Genomic DNA, 27,896 nt, shown 5'->3' on the forward strand with positions numbered 1-27,896 from the left:
AAAAAGACTTGTACTGGTTGTCGAGGCGGTAGGGACTGCCGTAAGATGGCGGCCGCGCTGACGTAGGGAAAGCAATGGGCAGACACAGAGGAACGTCTACAATCGTCATTTCCGCTTAACGCTACGCGACACTAATCGAATAATAGATATAACTTGTTGTCAGACAGACTAACGAAGTGTTAAAGTGGTGTACTTGTATAAATGTTTAAATGTGAGTGTGGATTTGTTTTCTTTTTTTATTCGTCTCCGGTCCACGTGTACACAGCCTTTAAATAGCGCGATAATGTAGTCCACGCTATTCAAATGAGGAAAAATAAGCGTTTTATAATTGCTTGGCGGATCATAGAAAGTGAATGGCAGGAGTCAATGTACACGATGTGATGAGAACGATGCTGCGTTATTTGATAGTATAAATGCGCAGTCACTGTCGGTAAATACATTCCACGCGTCGTACGAGGCACACGCACGCGCACACAGTGAGTCCTGCCTGGCATGTCCGCTGCGCTGCTGCTGCCTTTCACGTGATCTGAGGTCTCTCCCGTGCACAGTCATGCGGATGACAGCGACAGAAAAGATGGCTTATTTAATGCCTTTGTGTTACACACTTACTATGTGGCTGACTTTCATTCACTGCACTAATGCACATCTCTGGACACAAGAAAAGGTAAGCCTCTCTAATACTTTTTTGTTTGTGTGCGTGTGCGTGTTCGTGTGTGTGGGTGTGTGTGTGTGTGTGTGTGTGTGTGTGTGTGTGTGTGTGTGTGTGTGTGTGTGCGTGCGTGTGTGTGTGTGCGTGTGTGTGTGTGTGTTCTGGCAATGCTTACTTAACATCGCTCTGTTTACACAGTCACCTTTAGGGGACCTCTGACAGTATGGGGACAAAAAAAACAGGTCCCCTAAAGCAGGGGTGTCCAAAGTGCGGCCCGGGGGCCATTTGCGGCCCACAGCTAATTGTTTGCCGGCCTGCCACACATTCTGGAAATGCTATTGCAAAAATTAAAAAAAAACATTAAAAAAAAAGTGGAATGAGGTGAAATCTAACTAGAAAAAGTTGCAATGTTGACACAAAGCTGCCATGCAGGCTTTTTTTTTTTCCTTGTGTCTCTTTATTTTTCTTTTTTTGCCATTGCTCCAAAAAAAAAAAATCTATGTTACAATGAATTATTGACCTATTCAAGGCTCCAATTATTTCAAATATTTCACTTTAAAATGTTTTATGTGGGAAATATTGCGTTTATTGTGTGGTTGCCATACAAAAACATCAACATTTTATTTGACAAAAGAGCATAAAACAGACAAAATAATAGTTCAAACGTAAAATGGACAGATATATCTGAAGTTGAGCTCATAACTTAAGTGTTGAAAGTTAAAAAAAAATGATAAAAATGTATCACTTTCTGAGTGGGGCACCTTTTGGATCCCAAATATATTTAATGGGATTTTATTTATCTTTTCACTGTGATTACTCAAAAATAATAATGAATTAAAATCAATGGTGTCCTGCATTATTGATCTTTTTAAGGCTCTAATTACTGCACATCAAACATTGCTTTCTGAATGTTTTGGGCAGTGGGGGAAATACTGCATATTTCAGTTTTATTATAAAAAACTAAGTTGTCTTTGACAGAAAAGGCATAAAACCTTTTTGTTTTTTTAAACTTTATATCAACCTGAAGTTGATATACTGTAGAGATTTACTGTAAGCGTTAAATAAATAAATAAATAATAATTTGACTTGTTTTTAACATTTTAATGACTTGGACCCTTTATGGTCCCCGGGAGCCCTAGAGGTAAAAAACAAACAAAATCCATATATTTTGTTATGGTTTGAAAATGAAAAATATCAAAATGGCATGCTTTAATTTTTCCTCAGTGGAAAAAGTTTGGACACCCCTACCCTAAAGGGAAACCTTCTTAAATGATACATTTTAATGGTTTCATACAGCATGATTATAAAACATTATTACCTTAAAGCAGGGGTAGGGAACCTATGGCTCTAGAGCCAGATGTGGCTCTTTTGATGACTGTATTTGGCTCTCAGATAAATCTTAGCTGACATTACTTAACAGGATAAGTAATGAATAATTCCGCTGGTAATCACAGTGTTAAAAATAACGTTCAAAATATAAAACATTCTCATGCATTTTAATCCATCCATCCGTTTTCTACATCACCAGTTCAAGAAGTCGCATTAATGGTAAGGAGTTTTTTTATTTATTATTGGTTAACTTCAGAATAACAATGTTATTAAAAAGAATGTGAGACTTATTATACTCTAAAAATGTTGGTCTTACTCAAAAATGCACGCATTTAGTTGTATTCAGTGTTAAAAAAAATATAAGGCTCTCACGGAAATACATTTTAAAATATTTGGCTTTCATGGCTCTCTCAGCCAAAAAGGTTCCCGACCCCTGCCTTAAAGTATGATTCACATTCAGAATTTTCCATCTTCTATATATGGTAGTTGGAGTTGCAGACAACTTCATTACTGCTAAATAGCAGTTTTCAGTAATGTCACAGAAGATGCAGGATTTGCTTTAACATTTAAGTGGTGAAACTTCCTATAAGAGGACAGCTGTAGTGCTGTATTCTGAGGATCATGTCAGATTTTATTAGAACTTTTTTTTTTTTTTTTTTTTTTTTTGGTCCTCAGTAGTCACGAACAAATTTGTGTGAATTATGCAAAATGATTTCAATTTGGTCCCCATGAACCATATGAACTCTTTTTCCCCAGGGTCCCCAGTAAGAATGATCAGCACATTACTTCATCAATGCAGAGATTTAAAGATGTGTATGAGCTAACTGGGCTGTGGCCATTTTACCAAATTTTTTGTATGCCTCCACAACCTATAGAAAGGGTGGTCCCCACAAGTGATGATCAAAAACTTGGTCCCCATTCCAAATGATAACCAGTCTGTGTGTGTATGTGTGTGTGTGTGTGTGTGTGTGTGTGTGTGTGTGTGTGTGTGTGTGTGTGTGTGTGTGTGTGTGTGTGTGTGTGTGTGTGTGTGCAGAGAATCAAACACAGTGAAGTATTTGTTAGTGATATCTTTATCGTATAGATGTATTACTGTGAATGTGAAGTGCAACAGTCCACTTTTGTGTGTGTTAGTTTTTAATAAATATCACAGTGCAAATGTGCACTTCATTCACTAACAGAGTTACAAAAAAGATCAATTAGAATAATACATAATGTTGGCTATAGAGAGCATACAAACCCTTTATTTATTTAATCACAATTATTGAAATTCAACGATTTGGTGCATTTGCAAACAGCTAAAATGATGTATAAAGCAAACTGTAAGGTGCTACCCAAGAATGTACAACAATTCTTCTGAACAAAAGAGGAGAAATATAACCTTAGAACCAAATTCAAAACATTTGTATTTTTGTACAACACTTAAACAATTTAGTATATCTGTATGTGGAATTAAATTATGGAACAGATTAACCAAAGAAATCAAACAAAGCACCAATATGATTCAGTTTAAGAGACAGTTCAAACTACAAGTGTTCACAAAGTACACAGAACAAGAATTATGATGAACATCTTGAACCCTTTTTTATTTTATTTTATTTTTTTAAATTGAGACAAAGATTATTTATGTATTTAATATTTATTTGCTTACTATGGTATGTTATTTATTTATTATTTATTTGTTTACTGTTTTGTTACAAAGAACAAGGAAATGGGATACAATTGCTATGGTATGAAAACGGGTAGGATTAAATAAGCTCTGCTTCTTCTTACTACTTTTTGGACGTGCTGTAATGAAACAACTGGAATTGTGTGATGCATTACATTGTATCGAATGCATGTTCGAAATAAACTGAAACTGAACTGAACAGTATGTTTCACAATATTATAAACATTTTTATTCACTTACTATGCAATGGCATGTATTTTATTCTGCTGTCATTATTAAAACAGAGGGCAAATATTTAATATACAAGTGAATGGCGACTTGTCCAGGGTGTACCCCGCTTTCCGCCCGAATGCAGCTGAGATAGGCTCCAGCATCCCCCGCGACCCCGAACGGGACAAGCGGTAGAAAATTTATGGATGGATGGTGTTATTGAACACTGTCATCTATACATTATCCATTTTCCATAGCACTTGTCCTCATTAGTATCAGTCAATAATCTAACATGCATGTTGTTTATGTTATTCATCCATCCATTTCTCTACCGCTTGTCCCATTTTAGGGTTGGGGGCGGGGGACACCTCATCGCAGGGCCAACACAGATAAACAGAAAACCATTCACATTCACACACTAGGGCCAATTTAGTCTTGCCAATGTGTTGGTCAAAATTCATTCCCATTCATGTAGCTTCACCGTTTGCTGTGCTGTGTTGCACAATTCTCCTGAGATGCACACTTAATTCACGCCTCAACATTCATGCTCCTCGTGTTCCTCCTCCTGTCTTAGCCTGCATGCAGTTGCTATGGCAGCGCGGTCATCATCATTGATCCTCCAATTGCAAGTGTCTGTTATACAGTATTTATAGCTCTCAAGTGGACCCCCCATTTAACCCTCTATGCAGGGCTCATATTGTAGGGTGTGTGTGTGTGTGTGTGTGTGTGTGTGTGTGTGTGTGTGTGTGTGTGTGTGTGTGTGTGTGTGTGTGTGCATGCGCATGTTCTTGTATTTCTATCCTTTTTGAGACATCAACAAGGAAAAGTACCTTCCATATGAGGACTGGTGAACAAGTTAGAACCGAAATCATGGTCCCAATACGGTAAAACCATTGCATCTAATAGAGAACGTCTCATTTGCACCCCTGGTGGTGAAATCTATCAAAATTAGAGTTGTCCCAAAAAGGAGGGATTTTTTAAATTGACTGTGTGTTGGTTTTAAAAGTGCTCCCCCTCTGGTCAACATATGAAATAACAAGTGTGTGTAAAAATTTGAAGAGCTCCCCCTCTGTCCAACATATGTAATAACAAGTGTTTATAAGAAAATTAAATGTGTCCCCTTAGGACAAAATTAATTAAAAAAATAAAATACGTATATAGAGACATACTGTAATAATTTGAAGTAAATAATGAAGATTAAAAAACAATTACAAACAAAAAATACAAAATGTTGTAAATATAAATCTTTATATATCTAGAAAAGGTGGTCCTGAAGATGTAGGCATTTTTCTGAGGTCTCAAGAAGGTAACAAATACAAGAATGTGTGTGTGTGTGTGTGTGTGTGTGTGTGTGTGTGTGTGTTCTTGTATTTCTAGCCTTCTTGAGACATCAAGAAGGAAAAGTACCTTCCATATGAGGAGGTGTGAACAAGTGATGACATAAATCATGGTCCCAATAACATTGCATCTAATAGAGAATGTCTCATTTGCACTCCTGGGGGTGAAATATGTCAAAATTAGGGTGGTCCCAAAAAGGAGGGATTTTTCAAATTGACTGTGTGTCGCTTTTAAAAGTGCTCCCCCTATGGTCAACATATGAAATAACAAGTGTGTGTAAGAAATTGAAATGCACCCCCATTGGCTAAAATTAATTTAAAAAAAATAAATACATATGTATATAGAGACATACTGTAATAACTTGAAGTAAATAATAAAGATTAAATACCAATTACAAACAAAAAATTTAAAAAATGAACTAAAAGCAGTCTTTTTCTCACAATGTGTCGGCTTTTTTCTTATAAAATTGGGAACAATTTCTCATATTCTTTCTGTTTCTGTAATATTGCAATCTTTTTCGTAAAAGTATTAGTTTTGTATGTAAAATTATTACTTTTTGCAAAATGGTGACATTTGTCATAGAAAATTCTGACTTTTATCACAATATTGCCAATTTTTTTGTTCTTGTAAAATAGTGACATTTTTTTAGTAAAATTATGACTTTTTTTCATAATTTTGCCAAGTAAAATTCAGATTATAATTATAATATTGCCAACATTTTAAAGTTTTCTTATAAAATTGTGACTTTCGTCGAGTAAAATTTTGACTCTTTTCATAAAATTGCCAACATTTTAAGCTTTTCTTGTAAATTTGCGACTGTTATTGAGAAAAAATTCCAACTTTTATCATAATATATCATAATATTATCAAATGTTCAGTTTTTCTTGTAAAATTTTGACTTGCGTTGAGTAAAATGACGACCTTTATTATAATACTAGAAATAGGCATTTTTCGGAGGTCTCAAGAAGGTAACAAATACAATAATATTTGTGTGTGTGTGTGTGTGTGTGTGTGTGTGTGTGTGTGTGTGTGTGTGTGTGTGTGTGTGTGTGTGTGTGTGTGTGTGTGTGTGTGTGTGTGTGTGTGTGTGTGTGAGAGACTACATAATAATAATAAAAATGTTTTTACAAAAGACTAAAATGCAGCTGAGATAGGCTCCAGCACCCCCCGCAACCCCGAAAGGGACAAGCGGTAGAAAATGGATGGATGGACTAAAATCTGCTCCTGGGTGTAGTATTCATACTGCAAACATGGTTTTGGACACACTGAGTAAAAAAACATACATCCTCCGAATGGAGGAAAACAATGCTGTCAAGCTACTTTTTTAGATTTTAAACTATAATATTATGAAATTATTCAAATTTTAATACAATATTTTAGGGTTTGGCATTTGAACTTGACCCTAAACATTGTTACAGAAGCAAGGCATGCACTATAAAGTTGTCTTCCTTCGAAGTGTTGGTATAAGAAAATAGTCTACTTTAAAGCAAAGCAGTCTAAAAGTGATCAATTGCCTTTTGGCTTTGCTGTGATTTCACCATCTGTTTCCAAGACAACGGGTTGCTTCTGTGCAGCCTGAACTTTGAGACCAATTCCAAGATAGCACCAGAGATCAAAGAATCAATATAGCCCAGGATTGTATTATAGATCAAACACAATGACTGAATAGTGCACATACATAATGGCAGTGCTTCTGGGTTTTTTTTCTGTTACATCCACACAGTAAGAAGAAAACATTTCTCACTCTCCGCCATGACCATAAATAGTATTTGTTGATAAAATTGTTATAAGTACACCTCTGCATAACCTTGTGTCCTTATTAACAACTGTAAACAAAGGTACAAGACAGCACTCCAATTACAGTGTTCAATGCCACACGAACGTTTCGAGTGAAACCTGTAACGTCTCACTTAGGTGTGGACCCCAGATGCAGCAGGTGAAACAAAAATATATTTATTTGACTAACAAAAATAGTCAACTGGAAGGCTGAAAACAACTGGGCCAATATAAAGTAGCCAAAAGCAACACAGGTGAACACTGGAAACAGTGGAGTGCTGACAGTTTTCACAGGAAGGCATGACAAAGTGAAAGAACCAACAAGTTGCCCGTTCCCCTCAGCTTAAATAGCAACAAGACAACATGAATACTGTAAGTGTGCCAAATGGTCTCGTCTCCAGCTGCAACCAAAGCTGTAATCCAGTGTTTTTCAATCTTTTTTGAGCCAAGGCACATTTATTTTCATTGAAAAAATGCGGAGGCACACCACCAGCAGAAAAACTAAAAAATGAAACTCAGCAGCCGATATTGACAGTTAAAAGTCGTTCCCGCAATTGTTGGATATGAATTCAAACCATGATCAACTATGCATCACTATAGCTCTTGTCTCAAAGTAAGTGTACTGTCACGACCTGTCACATCGTGACATATTTTGAGTTTTTTGGTGTTTTCCTGTGTGTGTTTTAGTTCTTGTCTTGCGCTCTTATGGTGCTGTTTTTTTCTGTTTTGTTGGTATTTTCCTGTAGCAGTTTCAAGTCTTCATTGTAGCGCTATTCCCCGCACCTGCTTTGTTTTACCAACTTATCCCATGCCAACTTTATTTATAAAGCCCTTTAAAAACAACCACAGTTGAAAAACAAAGGGCTGTACACCACAAATAAATACAGGCAAAGGACAGACTAAAATATATAATTTAAAACAGAGGTAAAATACACACACACATAGAAAAAGCAGATAAAAATGATCTTAAGAGCAATTTGTTAGATAAAAAGGCAGTTAAAGTTAAAAACAGTTTAAACAGTTCAAAGTTTTAGCAATGAAGACTATTTAAGTTGTTTTTATCCTTCTTTGTGTGGACATTTTTGATTGTCATGTCATGTGCGGATGTACTTTGTGGACGCCGTCTCTGCTCCGCATGCTGTAAGTCTTTGCTGTCGTCCAGCATTCTGTTTTTGTTTACTTTGTAGCCAGTTCAGTTGTGCATAGCCTTCCCTAAGCTTTAACGCCTTTTGTTAGCGGCACTCGCCTTTTGTTTATTTTTGGTTTAAGCTCAGTGGCCTAGTGGTTAGAGTGTCCGCCCTGAGATTGGTGTTTTGTGAGTTCAAACTCCGGCCGAGTCATACCAAAGACTATAAAAATGGGACCCATAACCTCCCTGCTTGGCACTCAGCATCAAGGGTTGGAATTGGGGGTTAAATCACCAAAAATGATTCCCGGGCGCGGCCACCGCTGCTGCCCACTGCTCCCCTCACCTCCCAGGGGATGAAAAAGGGGATGGGTCAAATGCAGAGGACAAATTTCACCACACCTAGTGTGTGTGTGACAATCATTGGTACTTTAACTTTAAAGATACCTTTTTACCTGCACGCTGCCTCCCGCTGTCGTCTGCATATTGTGATCACGACAAACAATGTTCCCGACATCTACAAAGCAATTGTCTACCTGCCGCCACCTGCTGATATGGGAGAGAATAACATGGTTACTCTGCCGACCTCTAGACAGCACCGACACTCAACAATAACACATTATTTGCGGATTATAATTACTGGTTTGCAAAAAATATTTTTAACCCAAGTAGGTGAAGTGACATCATCTCCAACGGCACAACAGACTGTATCTCACGGCACAGTGGTTGAAAAACACTGCTGTAATCAACAGAAGAGAGAGAGAGAGAGAGAGAGAGTGAGAAACCGCCAAGAGGAAAAAAAGGCAAACATAAAAATGCACACAGGGGAAATGTAAAACATGACAGAAACCCTTCCTCAGCATGTATACGAGCACACAGGTGTCACCGATCAGTAATCAGGCTGACACATCAGCTGCAGGTAATGGCAAGAGAAAAAGAAAATAAACAATGTATCCCTTCTTTTATCAACACAAACAAGTAACCACAATAGTGAGAGTTTTTAAACACTACTTCAACAATGAAATGGAAAAATTTCTAAGAATTTCTAACTTTTATACTTTTAAGCCCAAACCTGATGAGAGAATTTATTTTGTCACATCCTAAAACTGGTAAGATTGTGAAGGTCCAAAGTAGAATAACATGCTACACCAACTTTGTTATGTTTATTGAAGTGCCCTTGCAATCTGTACTATATATTAACAAAACTAAAATCTAGTAAATGTGAACATAAACGTTCCATCCGCAATCATGACTCTAAATCGGCAGTAGTCAGACTTTTTAACAGCAACAACCACACCACAGCAGATCTCAGATATATGGGCATTGAGGTAGGTATAATTGAATTGAGCCTATCATTCGCAATCATTATGAGAGACATTAGACTAGCCTTAGACTTAGACTTGCTTTTTATTGTCATTCAAATTTGAACTTTACAGTACAGATAAGAACGACATTTTGTTGCATTAGCTCATGGTAGTGCAGGATAAAAGAACAATAAAGGTGCAGATATAATAAATAGATTACTGTCAGGGGCGTCACTAGCTTTTAAGGACAGGGGGGGCATAGCCCCCAGGAGATGCACAGGATGCGAGCGAACGTAGCACACGAGCACAAAACTTCACAAATGGCTAACAAAGACTTAGAAATTATTCATTATTATTATTATTTAAAAAAATGCACAGGACGAAATGAAATGCTCCCCGGGACGATGGCTTTTAACCATTTTTTTTCTTTTTCTTTTTATGTATTTATTCAATTTACATTTTATATTAAATGTCTTGGTTTTTCCTCCCTCTGAAAATCCTATGAAATGTTTAACAAGCCATCCTATAATAATACAACAGCTATTAATGTAACAATACAATAAAACAAATATATTTGATTATGTTTTTTTTCATTATTTTAACAATAGGCTAATGTATATTACTTTATATAGATTCTACAAGAAACACAAAACTTAAAAACTAAATTATTTACAATTGCAGACACAAGGTTTCGTGCTGCTTCACTCATTGTAAAGGAAGACGGAAGTCCACGCAGGAGAAAAATGACTGCAAAGATGGTGTCTGGGTTTTTATTTTATATATATATATACATATTAAGTCTTTCATACATATATATAAATATATATATATATATATATATATATATATATATATATATATATATATATATATATATATATATATATATATATATATATATATATATGAAAGACTTAAAGGTATACTAGAGGATGTTGTGGATCATGTTGACTATTGGTCCTCCTAATAATAAAACAAAATAAAAAATAAAACAAATGGCTTATCTATAAGGCCTAAAGTTAATAGGCCTAACAGCCCAGATTTGGAATCAAATGTAAAGTAGATTACAATAACAATCTATTATATAAATAAATTATATATATATATATATATATATATATATATATATATATATATATATATATATATATATATATATATATATATATATATATATATATATATATATAGGGATGATACTCGGACTCGAATCCCTTTTTGAGAACCGGTACCCGTTATCGAGACCACTATAGTAAAGAAAAGAGTTGGTTCTTTATTCGAATCCGTGGGAACGAATCCCGTCCCGACCAGAAATGCTCCGTGGGACATCATAAGAAATTACGTCACGTAGCTCAGTTATTAGGCGCAGATAGCGAAAGCAAGAAAAACAATGGACCGGAAAAAGCGCTCCATGGTGTAATAAAGTTCAAACAAAAAGGTATAATCCAATGAATAACTTTACTGAGAGATTTGAGCAGGGTACAAACACATGACGAACACTTTTACGACCAACCGGAAACATAGTAACCAGGCTAGCAACGCACCTCCTTTACGACAGCTGTCGCAACGTTCTTAAACCAACCGCAGCACATACATATATATACAACACATCTCCCTTTTTTAACTTTTGTTTTTCTTTCCTTGTAAACAAAACAAAATCACACTGTATATGTGTTGTCTGTCTAATTATAAATAATGCAGACGAGGCGTGTTGGCTGAGTTCTTGACGTTTGCTTTCACAGCGTGCTCATACCCTCATTCTTAGCTGCCGGTTGGCAACATGCAACAACACTATTCAGGGCTACCGCGCATGCTCGTCACTCCCGTTGCATGCTGGGTAGTGTAGTTGTTATATTCCCTAGCTCATAACATCACATCTTTCCCCCTATAAAGAAATAATGTTAACTCAATAAAGTGTATTTCTTTTTTTAGCTTTAACTTTTCATTTTTTAGCATTGTAACCACATTTGCAAACAACTTTTCTCCTCAAAGAATTTTCTTTCAATAAAGAAATAAAGTGCAAAAATGTCAAAGCATCATAACAAACAGTTATGTCAAATAGCAGCAGAAGTGCACTTTTTGGAGAGTTGTATTATTTTCAGTTCTGTGCCCAAGGGACTGATTTTATTTAACACTATATTATTATTTATACACCTATAGTGATCACAGAGACAGGTTGTTTTTGTGTTACTGTATATATTTGTTTTTCTGAAAAATCCCGCTTAATATACTTTGGGTAACAACAGTCAATATTTTTTTATTTTATTTAATTTTTTTAGGGGGGTAACAGTCAATATTTATTTATTTATTACATTTTTTTATATAATAAAAGTGAGCTTTTGTTAAACCAAATATTGTGTGTTTTTTTCCATATACAACAACCTATCTGGACTCGGTAAGAGAATCGATAAGGTACCGGTTCGATAAGAGGATTCGATGATAGGCTTGAACCCGATAATTTCTTATCAAACATCATCCCTATATATATATATATATATATATATATATATATATATATATATATATATCAGTGACGTGCGATGAGGTTCATGGCTGGTGAGGCACTGACTTCATCACAGTCAGATTTACAAACATATGAACCCTAAAGAGTATCTTATTCACCATTTGATTGGCAGCAGTTAACGGGTTATGTTTAAAAGCTCATACCAGCATTCTTTACACATACCAACTGTAGCACACAAAAAAGCACATTTAATAAAAAAAACGTTATAATGGTCTTATCTTTACTTATAAATGAAGTCCATGCGCCGCTCCTTCTGAATAAAAGCATCGATAACTTGTTTATAGAAGTCTTCCTTATCTTTCTTCAGTTTTAAAAGTCTCTCTGTCTCGATGAAAATCTTCCTTTAATTATTTCCTCCTGCTTCGATTGAAAGTCCAGTTTAGAAAACTGTTTTATTTTAGATATGTAATCCTCCATGTTAAAAATCCAGGCGAGAGGAAAAAATAAACGATCTCTGCCGCTGCTCTTGACTTTCTAACTGTTGCTGCTTGTTGTCACTTATTCTGAAGCCGAGTAGTCGCAAGAATGATCCCTGGGATCACTAGCGCCCTCTACCACCAGGAAGCGGGATTACTGCGAGCCTCACCCAGTGCGTCTTCGCAGCCGTTTTATGATTGCTCAGCACAAGAAATACGTTACACACATACAATTGTTGACAAAATACACTGTACATTATATACCTCAGCTAACTAAAATATGGAAATTTATAATATGATTCATATAGCAATACGGTCTCACTGCACAGCAGTCCAGCAGTTAGCCGAGTCATTGCGCAATCCATGGTGAGGCTCAACTGGCTGCTGACTCACCGCAAGTCTCTTTTCAGTATTTGAACGGCAAATGTGAAAATTCAGCGATTTTTTTTTTTTTTTTTTTTTTTTTTTTTTTTTTTTTTTTTTTTTTTAATGTCCTGCCCAGCTTCTCGGGCAAATCATATAGCAGATGTAGATGCCCATATCGGCTGTTCAGATTTACTTTACAAAAGAGAAGTGTAGGATGCTTCTCTTGTTGCCTTACTTGTATTTTGACTTTATTAAATGTATTTATATTATCATTTGGTGCAGCCGGGCCGGAGCAGGAGGGGATAGAAAGAGAGAAAAAGGAAGACAGAGGGGGAATTGTGGGGACAAGAGGGGGATTAGACAGAGAGACAAAAACAACAACAGCAAACACAACAACAACAACAACAGAGCAACATCAGCAAATATGACATGTACAAATATGATGGTAAAAGTAATAGCAAATAAGCAGTTAGCGAAAATTAAAAAATAAAAATACAGAAATGACAATGAGCATTATTACACTAAAAATGGAGCAATATGAATACCAATAGAAATAGTGCTATTGATAATAAACAATACCAGTACTTTACCTTTATTATCAACAATACAATTGTTCAAATGCAACAATACATATACGTAATGATAACTTGAGATACGAAAGAATGCAGAAAAATGGAGGGGAAGAAAGAGAAGCAACCTACATTAACCTTGTAGATTGTTATAGTAACAATAGGTTAAGCTTTGTCAGTGTGCCATGTGTTATACCCAGTTTACCCTAGGGCAACAACGTTAATATATGTTTGATGAAACGTGATTATGTGCATGAGTGTATGTGTGCATATGTACTTGTATATGTACAGTATGTGTATGTGTGCTTGTACAGTGAATGTATATGTACAGTATGTGTATATGTGTGTACAGCGAATGTATATGTACAGTATGTGTATACAGTATGTGTGTTTGAACAGTGAATGTATATGTACAGTATGTGTAAATGTGTGTTTGTACAGTGAATGTATATGTACAGTATATGTATGTGTGTGTTTGTACAGTGAATGTATGTGTAGTATGTGTATGTGTGTGTTTGTACAGTGAATGTATATGTACAGTATGTGTATATGTATGTTTTTACAGTGAATGTATATGTACAGTATGTGTATACAGTATGTTTGTATAATGAATGTGCGTGTGGATGTACGAACTTTGAGTGTGTAAATATGTACTGTATTTATTTGTATGTGTATGTGGGAGCGTAAAAATTCAGCGATTTTGAATAAAAATAATCTAAAATTGGTGAAGTTAAATAGAAAATAACTTTATAGTATAATCACTGGATACATATAACAATTTAATTAATTTTTTTTCTTTTCACATTTTTTTTCTTTCCATGATGGCACGTGAGGCCCCGCCTCACCTGCCTCCCCTGACTGCACGTCACATATATATATATATATGTCCTTACGTAACATCACCAGAATGATTGACAATTAGGAGGACCAATAGTCAACATGATCTACCCAGAAATAAATAAAACAAATGGCTTATCGATAAGCCATTTAAAAAAACAAATGTTTTAATATATATTTATATGTATCATTATTCTCCTACTCACCTTTCCAGTAGAGGCCTCTCCCCTCTCACTTTCTGTGCTCCTCTGCCCTGACTCCTACAGGTCAGTAGGGGTTGTGGAGTGATTATTATTATTATCTACTGATGATAGTCATACGTGAATGAGCTCAACTCCTGTTCTCCTCCATGTGTAAAGTGAGAAACACAGCTGATGCTCCAGAAGGACGTAACCCCAAAGATAGCAAATAGTAAAAAAGAGTGCACATTTAACTTTATAAATAACAAGGACCTTCATGATGCATTTCAGGCTAACTAGCTAACTAAGTAGCAGCATTGTTTTAGAGCGGGAATGTAACTTTTGCCTGCAAAACAACGAATGTACGACATGCACAGAAGTTGTCTATAGTGTGCTAGACAGGTTTTTATTTGTCAAACACAGACCTGGTGTAAAGTGGAGCTAATACATTTTACTACAAGCAGTGATGAATACTTACTTTCTTGAAAAAGTTTCTTATGTCCATTTTGCATCTGTTCACGTTCTTGTTCTGCAGCGCTGTGTGCTTCAAAGCTGCACACCTGCAGGACCGCAAGCAAGGTCGCAGAGAAAATGTGGACTGGATTTTGAGTGATGTGGGCATCTTCTATATGAACAAGTGGAATGGATTGGATACCGAACTACTAAAGGGGCTCTCTACCTTACGCTATGAAGTGAGGGGAAACTGAGTGAATAATGACAGGTTATATGATTATTTATTTAAACTCATATTCGGGCCACTTTATAATGAATATGTCGGCATGTATTTGTAAAAAAAAGAAAAGGAAAAAAAAATATATATATATATATATATATAAAACACCAAATTATTTAGGTGGTCTTAAGAATATTTTAGGGGGGCTAGAGCCCCCCTAAAATAGGCCTAACAACGCCAATGATTACCGTACAGATAAATATATTGCACTTTTACATATGCATCCACGTTTATGGATGTATGTTATATTGTCTTTATATTCCAGCGAGTTAATCCATTTTTGGGGGGGAATTGAGGGGATTATTTTGATGCGTTCAAGAGTCTTACGGCCTGAGGGAAGAAGCTGTTACAGAACCTGGAGGTTCTGCTACGGAGGCTGTGGAACCTCTTTCTAGAGTTCAGCAGTGAAAACAGTCCTTGGTGGGGGTGGGAGGAGTCTCTGCAGATTTTCTGAGCCCTGGTCAGGCAGCGGCTTTTTGCGATCTCCTGAATAGGAGGAAGAGTAGTCCTGATGATCTTTTCCGCCGTCCACACCACTCTCTGCAGAGACTTCCAGTCTGAGGCATTGCAGGCTTCAGTCCAGACAGAGATGCTGTTGGTCAGCAGGCTCTCTATAGTGCCTCTGTAGAATGTGCTGAGATTGGGGGGAGGGAGCTGTGCTCTTTTCATCCGACGCAAAAAGTGCATGTGCTGCTGAGCTCTTTTTACAAGAGCTCCGGTGTGTAGGGATCAGGTCATATTGTCAGTTATCTGCACCCCCAGGAACTTGGTGCTGCTTACGATTAGCACATATGTCTTTTTTTAAGGATTTAAACGATAAAAAAACGCTTGAGAGATGCGGCTAATGGGAGTCGCCATTGTAGCCTTTAAATACCTCTAAAACAACTTCAACCTGTTATATACACACTGCAAATATATACAGTATACTGTATATATAGTGTAGTAACAGAAATGTTCATAACAACCCGCTCAGTGGTTAGAGTGTCCGCCCTGAGATTGGTAGGTCGTGAGTTCAAACCCGAGTCATACCAAAGACTATAAAAATGGGACCCATTACTTCCCTGCTTGACACTCAGCATCAAGAGTTGGAATTGGGGGTTAAATCACCAAAAATTATTCCCGGGCGCGGCCCCTGCTGCTGCTCACTGCTCCCCTCACCTCCCAGGGGGTGATCAAGGGTGATGGGTCAAATGCAGAGAATAATTTCGCCACACCTAGTGTGTGTGACAATCGTTGGTACTTTAACTTTAACTTGTGAGAAATTCATAGTACATTTTTGATCCTGCCTCTTAAAAGAATGGAGAATCGTTGGGGACCGCACTCGGTACGAGGAACCAGAATCGGAACCGAAACCGTTCAAATTCAAACGATAGCCAGCCCTACTTAACACCAGTCAATAAATGTGTTGCAAATTTAGCAAGTATTCAGACCTAGCAAGATTCTTGTTTTCAAAAAAGTCACAAACGTAGCGATTTTTCTGCTGGTTAAGCATGTTTATTGCCTGTTTATTTACATATGATTATATGAATCAGTGTCTCCTACTATACCTTCTGTTGTAGTGAACCTATAGCATCACACATGATTTAGCTGTCCTGGAACTACCTTACACACAGCTGTATTTCTACTAGGGTTGTACGGTATACCTGTATTAGTATAGTACCGCGATACTAATAAATCATTTTCGGTACTATACCGTCTCTGAAAAGCACCGGTCCCCTTTATTTAGAAAAGTACAAAAATGTATCAAAATAATTTTGGTACAGGTACCAAAATATTGGTATCGGGACAACACTAATTCCTACCAATGTGCTCATCACTTAAATAAGGTCCCATTTAGACTGACAGGCTAATGAATAACAACACGACACAACAAACGCAAGCAATCTGCTCTTGTTCAGTTTCACCATCAAGCGGCCCCGCTCACACCTGATGAGATCCAGACCGCCCTGTCCCACACGGACCTGGCCCAGATGTGGCAGAGGGACCTGAGGCCGTTGCTTGTTACCAGATATCCTGGATCTACAGGCAGCCAGGCTGTGCAGCAGGTACGTTTGCTTTGCTATTCAGTCATTGTTCTTGCTGTCATTGAGTCATATACTGTAGCTGCATGTCAATCAAAGAGTATTTATTACCCTACGCACAAATGTACGTGTTTAAAGCAGCACAAAGCAGCCTGCAAGTAAATATTCTTTAGTAATTGTCTACAGATAGGAACTGAAAAGGAGGAGTGGGCAATATGGCACATTTTTGGTCACAATGTGTTAGAGGATACACAGGGCCAGATTGCTGATACTGATAACTTCTTACCTGAATTTTTTTTACGACCATTGAAAGATGTTATGATTGTGTGGTATTTTGTGAAATCTTTTTTCTAAGAACAAAGATTTTATGCTATTAAAAATATTTTTAAAGGTCCACAGATTTTAAGAAAACCAACCCCGGCCGAGTTATACCAAAGACTATAAAAATCGGAGCCATTACCTCCCTGCTTGGCACTCAGCATCAAGAGTTGGAATTGGGGGTTAAATCACCAAAATGATTCCCGGGCGCGGCCACCGCTGCTGCTCACTTCTCCCCTCACCTCCCAGGGGGTGAACAAGGGGATGGGTCAAATGCAGAGGACACATTTCACCACACCTAGTGTGTGTGTGTGACTATCATTGGTACTTTAACTTTAACTTAAAGATTTTAGGCAAACATAATTATTAGTGTATATTAGGGGTGCACAAAAAACTCATTCACATTCAAATCGTGAATCTTTTTTTACCCCGAATCTAAATCAATTCATAATTTTTTTAAATCGATTGAAAAATCAAACAAGAAAACAATTATTATTAATTTTTCCTATAAGAACACATTTTTTAAAATACACTTTAGACCAGGCGTGTCAATCGTACGGCCCGAGGGCCGGATCAGGCCCGCGAATAGGTTTTATCCGGCCCGCGGGATGAGTTTGCTAAGTATAAAAATTAACCTGAAATTTTTGAATGAAAGAAACAGCTGTTCTAAATGTGTCCACTGGATGTCGCAATAGCAATTCTTTGTATCTTTGTAGATGATGCTACTTATGTACAACATAAACCACATGATGTTAGTACATCAATCAGGGAAAATGATCAAACTACATAAATAACATCCTGTAATTTGATTTTGATATTATATTTTTTATCTTGATAGATTGAAAAATAACACCAATGAGTTGACTGATGAACACTATCACATAATTTATTCAGAAAATATAAATAACGACAAGATAGAATACTATTAACCGCAACATGTAAGTGTAAAAAAAACAACCAACAACATTATGATTTGTACATTTTTAGAATGTGCTTGTTCTATTTTTAAACAAAGAAAACAATCTGAAGTTGTCTTTATTTTTAAGTTATCGTGCTGTGATTTTACCAGTACGGCCCACTTGGGAGTAGATTTTTCTCCATGTGGCCCCCCATCTAAAATGAGTTTGACACCCCTGCTTTAGACCATCTCCATGCAACCAGAGGGAGCTTTTTTTAACTTGTAACCTATTTTGAAAAATTTTCTTTATAATTATTATACCAAATAATACATTGTGAGAGTTGGTTTGAATCAAGAATGGTGTTGAATCAAGAATCGATTCTGAATGGAATTGCCACCCCAGGAATAGGAATCGAATCGAGTCCTTATGTATAAAAAGTATAACGACATAGAGGTCAATAAATGAAACATATTTCTATACGATGAAGATTTTAATTATTTTATAGGACAAACAATTTTAAGCAAACTAAAATATTTTTTATAAGGACAAAGATTTTAAGCAAGCAAAAATATTTTTTATAAGGATAAAGATGCTAAGCAAAAAATATGTATCTTATGTTTAACAGCAACTTTATTAACAATATAGGACCACACCAATATAAGACAATGTACTAATGCACAACATAATACAGTTATTCCCTTATTACACACAAATGTTTGAGCAAAACAAAGCCAATAATGCAAAATAAGTGAATAAGAAGCCAAAATTAGTTTTGGCTTCTTATCAATTCCTTTGCCTTTTTGCCCCACAAAGCCCTCCTGTATCTTAGTACAACTTATGATTTATGACTATACACATACATATAATTATGAGCGCCATTTTTTTTCAGCATATTAAAACAACCCTGGCTTCCCTTGGAGCAGGCTGGCAGGTGACAGAGGATACGTTCATGTCACAGACACCCTATGGCCCGCTTCCCTTCACCAACCTCATTGCCACCCTCAACCCATCAGCCAAGCGCCGCCTGGTGCTGGCCTGTCACTACGACTCCAAGTATTACACGCAGCAATGGCACGGCAGGGAGTTTCAAGGCGCCACGGATTCTGCCGTCCCGTGTGCCATGATGCTGGAACTGGCACGAGCCCTTGATGAAGAGCTGAAAAGTCACAAGGTAAATAAATATGTTCACTGCACAATGCAACTTTATTAACCCCTAAGGGACAAAAGCAGACTTGCCCTTTCAGTACATATCTTTACTCCACTATACATGACTTTTCCTAAGAGTTTTTTTTTTTTTTTTAATACTTTGTATGTCCAATTATTTCACAAGTGTACAATACATTAGCAGTTATTCTACAATACCCCAGACCCAAACAGGACATAAAAGTCCTTCATGCATACAAACATTGTTGATTCATATTTTTGTACATTTTTACTCAGATATCTCAAGCAATTCAGCCCTAAACAAAAATACCAAAAATGTAATGTTTTTTTATTTTATTTTAAACCTTTAAAGGCCTTTTGACGAAATGACTCACAGTTTTCAATTATTATATATTTGCATGACCTGAATTATTTTACCAATTTAAACCTTTGATATTATCTGATTAAGCCCTTTAAAACATTAAAACATAGGACTGAAGTTCATTAAGAATTTTGAGCAAAAAAATAATGAATCCAAAATGTTTTAACACCTTTCAAACTCTTCAGTACTTTCATGTCCTGTTTGGCTTTAACGATAATAAAAATGTAATGTCCTAGAGCAGGGGTGTCAAAAGTATGGCCCGCGGGCCGGAACAGGCGCGTGAACAGGTTTTATCTGGCCCGCGGGATGAGTTTGCCAATTGTGAAAATTAACTGCTTTTTAGGGGGGGAACGAAAGAGACTGCTGTTCTAAATGTGTCCACTGGATGTCATAATAGCAATTATGTTAGGCAAGCAAACAGAGGTACACAGTAAAGGGGGAATTGTGGCTCCTCCTCCTCCTCGACTCACATGAAACTTAAAACCTGCCGTTTTATGTCTTCTGCTTCAAACACATCGTCATTTGGCACCCTCGTTGCCCCAAAATGTCTCTGTCTAACACGAGAAAAGTGAACTTAACCCTTTTGAATAGTTTTTACCGCAGTTTATTACGGTTTGTTGAGTTAGCACTGGTTTGACACGTGGACATGACAAAGGAGGTATTTGATACATAGAAAAGTTTACATGTTGTGTTGTTGTTCAATCCCAGAAAGTCTGTGACTTAAAGTTAATCCTGGCTTTGTAGATACACTGAGACGAAGTCTAAACTCATTGTGTTTTTGAAACTGCACCAATTTCCTCAGAATTTTCAACTAATTTGAAGTGTTCTGTGCAGAGGATTATTTGTGATTTGTAAGTTTTTTAGAATGTGCTTATTCTATTTTTGGCCAAAGTAAAACATGGAAAACAACCTGAAGTTGTCTTTATTTTTAAGTTATCGTGCCATGATTTTACCTATCCGGTCCACTTGGGAATAGATTTTCCTCCATGTGGCCCCTGAGCTAAAATGAGTTTGACACCCCTGTCCTAGAGGGTTAAAGAGAGAAGGAAGATACATTTCAGTGCTATCAAACAATTACATTTTTTCATCAGATTTATCACAACGTTGCTGTGGATTAATTTAGATTAATCATGATTAGTCATATTTAATCGGTTTTTAATGCTGTTTCATTTTGCATGAGCCAGGACACTGAAGAAAGAAGGTAATACATATTTAGCAGGGCTGTCAAAAATAACTAGTTAACTCCTGCGATAAATCACAAGGAATGACCACATTATTCAAGTATATGCACAGATTAATCACGCAATTTATTTTAAACTTACATATTCCTTTACCTTAACCTTACCCTGAATACATTTGAAAAACATTCCTGTATGACATTCTGACAATTAAATTAGCTTTGTGTACAAATATTGGGGTCTTTTTTTAAAAAGATAATTTGAAGTATGCACGCGAATAATAACCTGTGATTAACCTGATTAAAAAATTGAATTATTTGACATCCCTAATATGTACACTTAACATGTTTATTAAACATATTTAACATCATCTTCATGTTAACAAAAAAATAAACACACATTTATCCACATCGATGCGGACCTTTTACTCCTTTTGTATTATTAATGTGCTATTTTAAGATGAAAGGTGAAAAGAATACTTTTTCCATAATACAATATACTGGTCGACTGTTGCCATATCTTTTTTGTACGAAAATGTCCCATAAATAGGACCACGGTGCTGTTTAGCGTCTTCAAAATTGACTTCATTACTTCTGCCGTCTATCAATAGTGCATGAACTGCACATTTCTGCATGCACGACGGCGTTCAAAGAGAAACAAGTTAAAAATGCATTGAAAATAGTTGTTACAGGTAAGTGTCAATTATTTGTTGGGATTTGTCCGTCGGCATTGATGAACTGCATACTTGACATTCATGCCGGTTAGTCTTTTGCCCTTGTTGTCAACTTGTCACCACTGAGCTGAAACTGGTTACACTGGACCGACATCACGGCCAGCTAGTGCATCAAGTGCAGTGACAGCCAAAGATGGTCCAAAGGTCGTGTTTATTCAACTCAGCTGTCCATCGTAAAGACCCAATGAGAATTGCAATGCCATTCTGCTTTCCTACCAGGCGTGCACATGAATATTAAAAACTTTTTTTTTTTAAATAAAAAAATGTGTTTATTTATTTGAAACTCCAGACGCTCAGGCAAATCATATTGTCGATGGAGATGCCCATATCTTAAAAAAGAGAAGTCTGTGCTACTTATCTTGTTCCCTAATTGTATTTGACTTTATTAACTGTTTGGATACATAGTAAGTGTTTGGCAGGAGGGGATAGAAAGAAAAAGAACAAATACAAGACAGACGGGGTAATTGTGGTAACAAGACCAAAAAAAAGAGTCAAAAAGTATGGAGACCCCATAAATATTAAATATGTCATTGCCTACACTTTGTTATTAAGATCTGTCCACTATTCATGCAACAAACCTGATATTCCCCAGTGGTGGAGGAAATCATCAAAATATCTCCACTGGGTGGCAGCAAACCGCTTAGGATGCATAAAGATGTGTGTGTCTGTGTCAGTCTAATTTGTCTTACTTATTATTTGGTGCTTTTAAGGTTTGTGTTAATTGATTCATCAATAATCTCTTCATTTGCAAGTCATTGCTGTCATTTCGTAGTATTTATGTTTTTAATGTATTTTACTTTTTCAACCATTTTTCTTCACTGCACAAGCAATCTCTCTATTGTTACACTTAAATGGTATATCATAGTATTTAGTATTTATATTAATTTATCTTTGATTTCTTTATTTTTTAATGTACTTTATTTTCTATTCATTAATGTATTTTCACTCTTGTTTTATTTCTATTTACTTCAAATGTATTGACGATTGATTTATTTTATTTTCTCACTGCATAGGCAATCTCTATTGTTACACATTTAAACGGTATCAAGCATGATTTAGTGTACGTATTTATTTATTCATTTATCTTCATTTTCCAAATGTTTAATGTTTAATTGATTGATGTATTTTTGCACTGTATTGTTTTATTTCTATTTATTTACATTGTGAACCCAATTTTATTTATTTATTTTTTCATCACTGCATGCAAAAGTTATCCATCTATTGTTACACATTTAAATGGTATTAAATATTATTTAGTGTTTGTATCCATTTATCTCATGTTTGATGAAAATAAAGGGTTTTATTATACAGCATTCTATATTATTTCATGAGCTATCTATATATTGTTATTATTTGTATTCACTCGCGATTTATGATTAGTCACAGGTGAACATTTAAACACAGGAAGTGAACATAAGACAGTATAGGATGAGGTCACCTCTGCTTCTTACTAGTCCTATTTGGACATACACTGGGCAAGTGTTCACATGTTGTAAATATCTCCCTAAGAGGGCAGCAAACATTTAAAATAATTGTGACTTAATTCTCTCCTCCTCTGTAGGCATCCACCCCCAGCCTGACCTTACAGTTGCTTTTCTTCGATGGCGAAGAAGCTCTTGTCCAGTGGACTCCTATTGACTCCCTCTATGGCTCTCGTCACCTGGCACAGAAGATGGGGACCACCCCGCACCCCCCAGAAGACGCAAGCACCAATCAACTGGACGGCATAGTACATGGCACACACACACACGCACACACACACACACACACACACACACACACACTTGTGCATACATGTGAACAGATAGTATTGTGTGTACACTACCTGATGTTTGCTTTTCCTTCAGGATCTGTTTGTATTATTGGACCTGATCGGGGGCCCCAGTCCACGCTTTGGTAACCAGTTCCAAAGCACAACATACTGGCTCTCCCGACTGCAAAACATTGGTGAGTTTTGCTAGAATGTTCCTATTTAAGTCATTTCAAGCCAATTACCAGCTCATACGAGCCACATATATGTATAGGTGTTAAAAACAGTAGTGTACCTGCCAGGATAATATTTTAGACCTGGTACTTTCTCTACAGTGAGAATAACAGCGCTCTTTTTAAGAACTGTCAAATCTGTATTCTTCAGAACGTTTGAATATTAGCAAAACAATATAGTATTATCAATAAATTATTCAAGCGCCACACTGTAAAAAAATTTTGATTTTTACGGAAAAAAACTGGCAGCTCAGTCATCACAATTTAAATGAAATAAAAAAATATATATTTAAAAAGTTTATTTTTTTACATAAATCACTGTAAATTGAAAAACGAAACCGTTATTTTTACAGTAAAATGTTGGCGTCTGAGCTGCCAGTTTTTTTTACTGTGAAATTCAGGGTGGTTGTTTTTACAGTGCATTACTGTAACCTGAGAAACACTAACACTGTTATTTTTACAGTAAGATTTTTACTGTGAAATCTGACTTTTTTACAGTGCAATTAAACATCTAATGTGTCTTTTCAAAGAACAACAAACGACAAACACAGAAATTGTTACGAAAAATAGTTTTGAGTGATCCAAGTGCAGACTGACCATAAGAACTACTTTCTCTATTTTGCTACTATTTTTCTGTTGTACACTTTTAAGCTATGAATTTTCTCATCGTGAGTTCTGACTCATGTGTAATAATGTTGACAGGTAGACATTTTGCACTTTTATCACAAATACATCTATCTTTTAAAATGTTACTTAACTTCACTGTTTAATTCAGACTAGCGCTGTAAAACAAGATAAATCACACTTACAGTATTAATTTGGATTAATCACAAATAATAACTGACGTATTCTTTGGTCAAAAAGAAGTAACATGTGAGGTCAATTAGGTAATTAATCTGCGTTTATACATGATTAATGCAATTATTTTGGGGAATTAATCACATGCATTAACACTTTAACTGAGTGATTCTCTAACAGTACGCGAGCGCCATCTAGTAGTACACCAAAGAATCACTTGATTAAAGTACAGTGTTTTATTTTCTTCTATTTAAACACAGTGTTAATGTTCAAACTATGTGTAATGTTACAGTAGCCAAAAATATTAAACATACTTGTTAAATAAAACCTCTGCCTTGTTTTTAATGAATACTTAGGCCTGCGCTACTGTATTTTAATGTACTGGTACTTGGAGAGCCAAGATTTTCTGAGTTTGCTTTAATTCAACCTAATTCTTTATTTACTGTGCATTTTCAGAAAAGCGTCTGCACTTTATGAACCAACTTGAAAATCATCTTGATGAGGTGGAATATTTCTGGCCAGATCACCCAGTTGGTCAAATTCAAGATGATCATATTCCATTCCTTAACAGAGGTATACACACACTGAAATATGCTCAAATGTGTTGATGTACGTGAAGTGACGCTCCTTCTTTGCTTTCTTCGCCAGGTGTCCGCGTCCTACACATAATACCCTCCCCTTTCCCTGTCGTGTGGCACACATTTGAGGACAACGAGCAGAACCTGGACCGTCCCACCATTCAGAACCTCAACAAAATTTTACAGATTTTTGTCCTGGAGTACCTCAACGCCAGACCTGTCCCTCCCACAATTTCCCCGTAAAACGTTCACATTTACCATTTTTTAGGAATTATATGTATTTCTTGGCTTATGATTTGAGATGTAACATTTTGCCTTTGGCCAAAACAACTGCATTCTTTTAGATTACAAACCTAAACATAGTTTGTTTTGTGCTTTTTTTATGTGCAACTTATTGAATTTTGTTTAGCAGGTCACACCATACAGTACAAGCTATTCTGCATGTGAGATGCCTACAGAGTGGTACCTCGGTTTTTGTACACCCAACCTTTTGGATATTGTTCGGCCAAGCATTGCACGTAACAAACTAGTCGGCGTGTCATTCCACGGAATTGAGCGCCCAATCAAAGAACTTTGCACGCTATTGGCTTAGTTGCTATGCTTTTTTTTTTTTTAAATAGAGCATAAATGCTAAGAGCAATGCAGTCAAATATGTCATTAACTGTTAGAATGCAGAGGCGTGCAGGAAAAACAGAGCAAATCCAAAAGCAAAATAAGAAATACAAACAGACCAGAAAAGTAGAAAAAAGGCAACAGGAGATGCAACAGATTGCATGTAGTAGAGATGGGAATCTTACCACAACTCACGATTCCATTCCTTTCCGATTCTTGTGGTGACGATTAGATTCAGAATTCAGATTCTCGCAATGTATAATTTGGTATAAAAATGATCATAAAACATATTAAAAACAGGTTACAGGATTGCCTAAAAACCTTAGTTTTTCAAAATGTATTGTAAAAAAAATGGCCACAAACGATTTTTAAAAATTGTGAATCAATTTAGAACTGCGCTTTAAATGTGAATCGATTTTTTCTGAACATCCCTAGCAGCTAGCACGGTGGTTCTCGAATTTTTTCTCACCAAGTACCACCTCAGAAAACACTTGGCTCTCTTAAGTACCACCATAATAACCAACATTAAAATATAGTCACGTACTAGGCCTAAGTATTCATTAAAACAAAGCGGAAGTTTTATTTAACAAGTATATTTAAAGTTTTTGGCCACTGTAGCATAACACAGTTTGAATAGTAACATTGTTTGAATATTGGAAAATGAAACAATTAGCGTACAAGTTGATGTAGCCCGCGTACCACTAGTTTGAAAAATCACTGATCTAGCATAAATGTTATACTCTGAACGGTAAAGTAATGAAACACTGGGCTTAAGAGCACTCCTGATTAGCGGTTACAGTACAAACAGGAGTAAATGGAATATGTGCTGTCTGTACACTTGCATGGTGGTTGTTGGCGTGACCCCGGGATGCAGAGACAGGGGGTGATGTGTATGTAAGGAGGTTTGATTAACAAAAAGAAGGAAAAGGCACACCAGGAATATAGTCACAATTGACAATGAGCCAGAGTGGCAAGGAAGGCGAGACTGACACATTAACCCTCCTGATTAGAGTCCCCTCATCACTAATTAAGAGCAGGTGTGGACAACAGCGCTCAGAAACAGTGGTGAAGTCACTGCAAGACATAACCAAAACAGGAAGTGGTACAAAAATATAAGCGCTCGACAGGGAGGAACACTAAACACAGGAAAAACCATACACAAAAACCCCAAACTATCACGCAGATCATGACATGTTCAACCTAAAACAAGAAACAGATGTAACACAATAAAAGTAAATGACTGTCTAATCAATGAAAAAGGGACACCAAAAGCCATACCCTACCATGTGGAGCCAGTACTTTGATAAAGATGGTAAACAACAACACTGAATTCAACTTGTAGCTTAACTTGTCTTTGCGAAGCAGTGATCAATAAAGGTCAAAGTTATGTTACATATTTATTTCATAATTTAAAGGTACTTTGCATTGTTTTCTGCAGGTAAAATATAATGGCAATGTAGAAGAAATATTATTGGGTGTCTGGAATGGATTTATCTTATGGGTTCTCGTAAACAATCCTGTTTCCGCCTGATATTTTGGAACCGATGACTAACGAATAACGGAGGTATCACTCTGCAATCTTTACTTTGGGAATGGAAATGTAAACACAATGATTGACAAATCACAAAATAAATGATCTGTCTTTGTTTAGATCAATTCCACTATTTCGAGGCAAATTTGGAGAGGGACATCTTAAAAAACGTCTTCCGTTGTTGTGACGTGTCGTCTTATGCATGAATGCTCAACTGAAATACATCATTCATAACCAGACTCATAATGTGTGTGTTTTAATTATTCCCAACTGTAAATCCATGCAGTGTTTATGGAGCAAAGCAGTCAGGAGGAAGTTGACTTATTTGTATTGCAACAGCATCTTTATCCCCTCATATCCTGTCTTCTTAGATGGTAAAACAAAAAACTTCCTGTGCTATGCTTGTCTTTATTTACTTGAGATTACTAGCCTGATGGTAATAATGTACAATAGCTGAACTCCTTTTCTGTGTATCGTGACTCGCAAATAAATGTTGCATCACAAGAGTTGCTCACCTTTTTTGCACTTTGGGACTTTTTCTAAAACAGCAGGTTTTTTTTCTGATGCTCAGATTTTTTCACACCATTTGACTCCATACTTTACTTCAATAGTCCCATGATTCCCCTAATCCTATCAGGGTGGCCCTCCCCTGAATTCCACACTGTCCAAATCCTTATAATCCAGTTCACTCCCCA

At 36.3% G+C, this 27,896-nt stretch overlaps 1 protein-coding gene across 1 annotated transcript; it reads left to right on the plus strand.

The window, feature by feature from the left end:
- Nucleotides 1–151: 151 nt before the first annotated feature.
- qpct (glutaminyl-peptide cyclotransferase) lies at nucleotides 152–27,695 on the plus strand. Its single transcript, XM_062040516.1, has 7 exons — nucleotides 152–664; nucleotides 16,924–17,070; nucleotides 19,153–19,434; nucleotides 23,261–23,428; nucleotides 23,547–23,646; nucleotides 24,937–25,053; nucleotides 25,129–27,695. The coding sequence occupies exons 1-7, from the start codon at nucleotides 551–553 to the stop codon at nucleotides 25,299–25,301; spliced, it is 1,101 nt and encodes a 366-aa protein (XP_061896500.1). The 5' UTR covers nucleotides 152–550; the 3' UTR covers nucleotides 25,302–27,695.
- The last annotated feature ends 201 nt before the right edge of the window (nucleotides 27,696–27,896 follow it).

Source organism: Entelurus aequoreus, linkage group LG03 (assembly GCF_033978785.1).
Source record: "Entelurus aequoreus isolate RoL-2023_Sb linkage group LG03, RoL_Eaeq_v1.1, whole genome shotgun sequence".
Lineage (NCBI taxonomy): Eukaryota > Metazoa > Chordata > Actinopteri > Syngnathiformes > Syngnathidae > Entelurus > Entelurus aequoreus.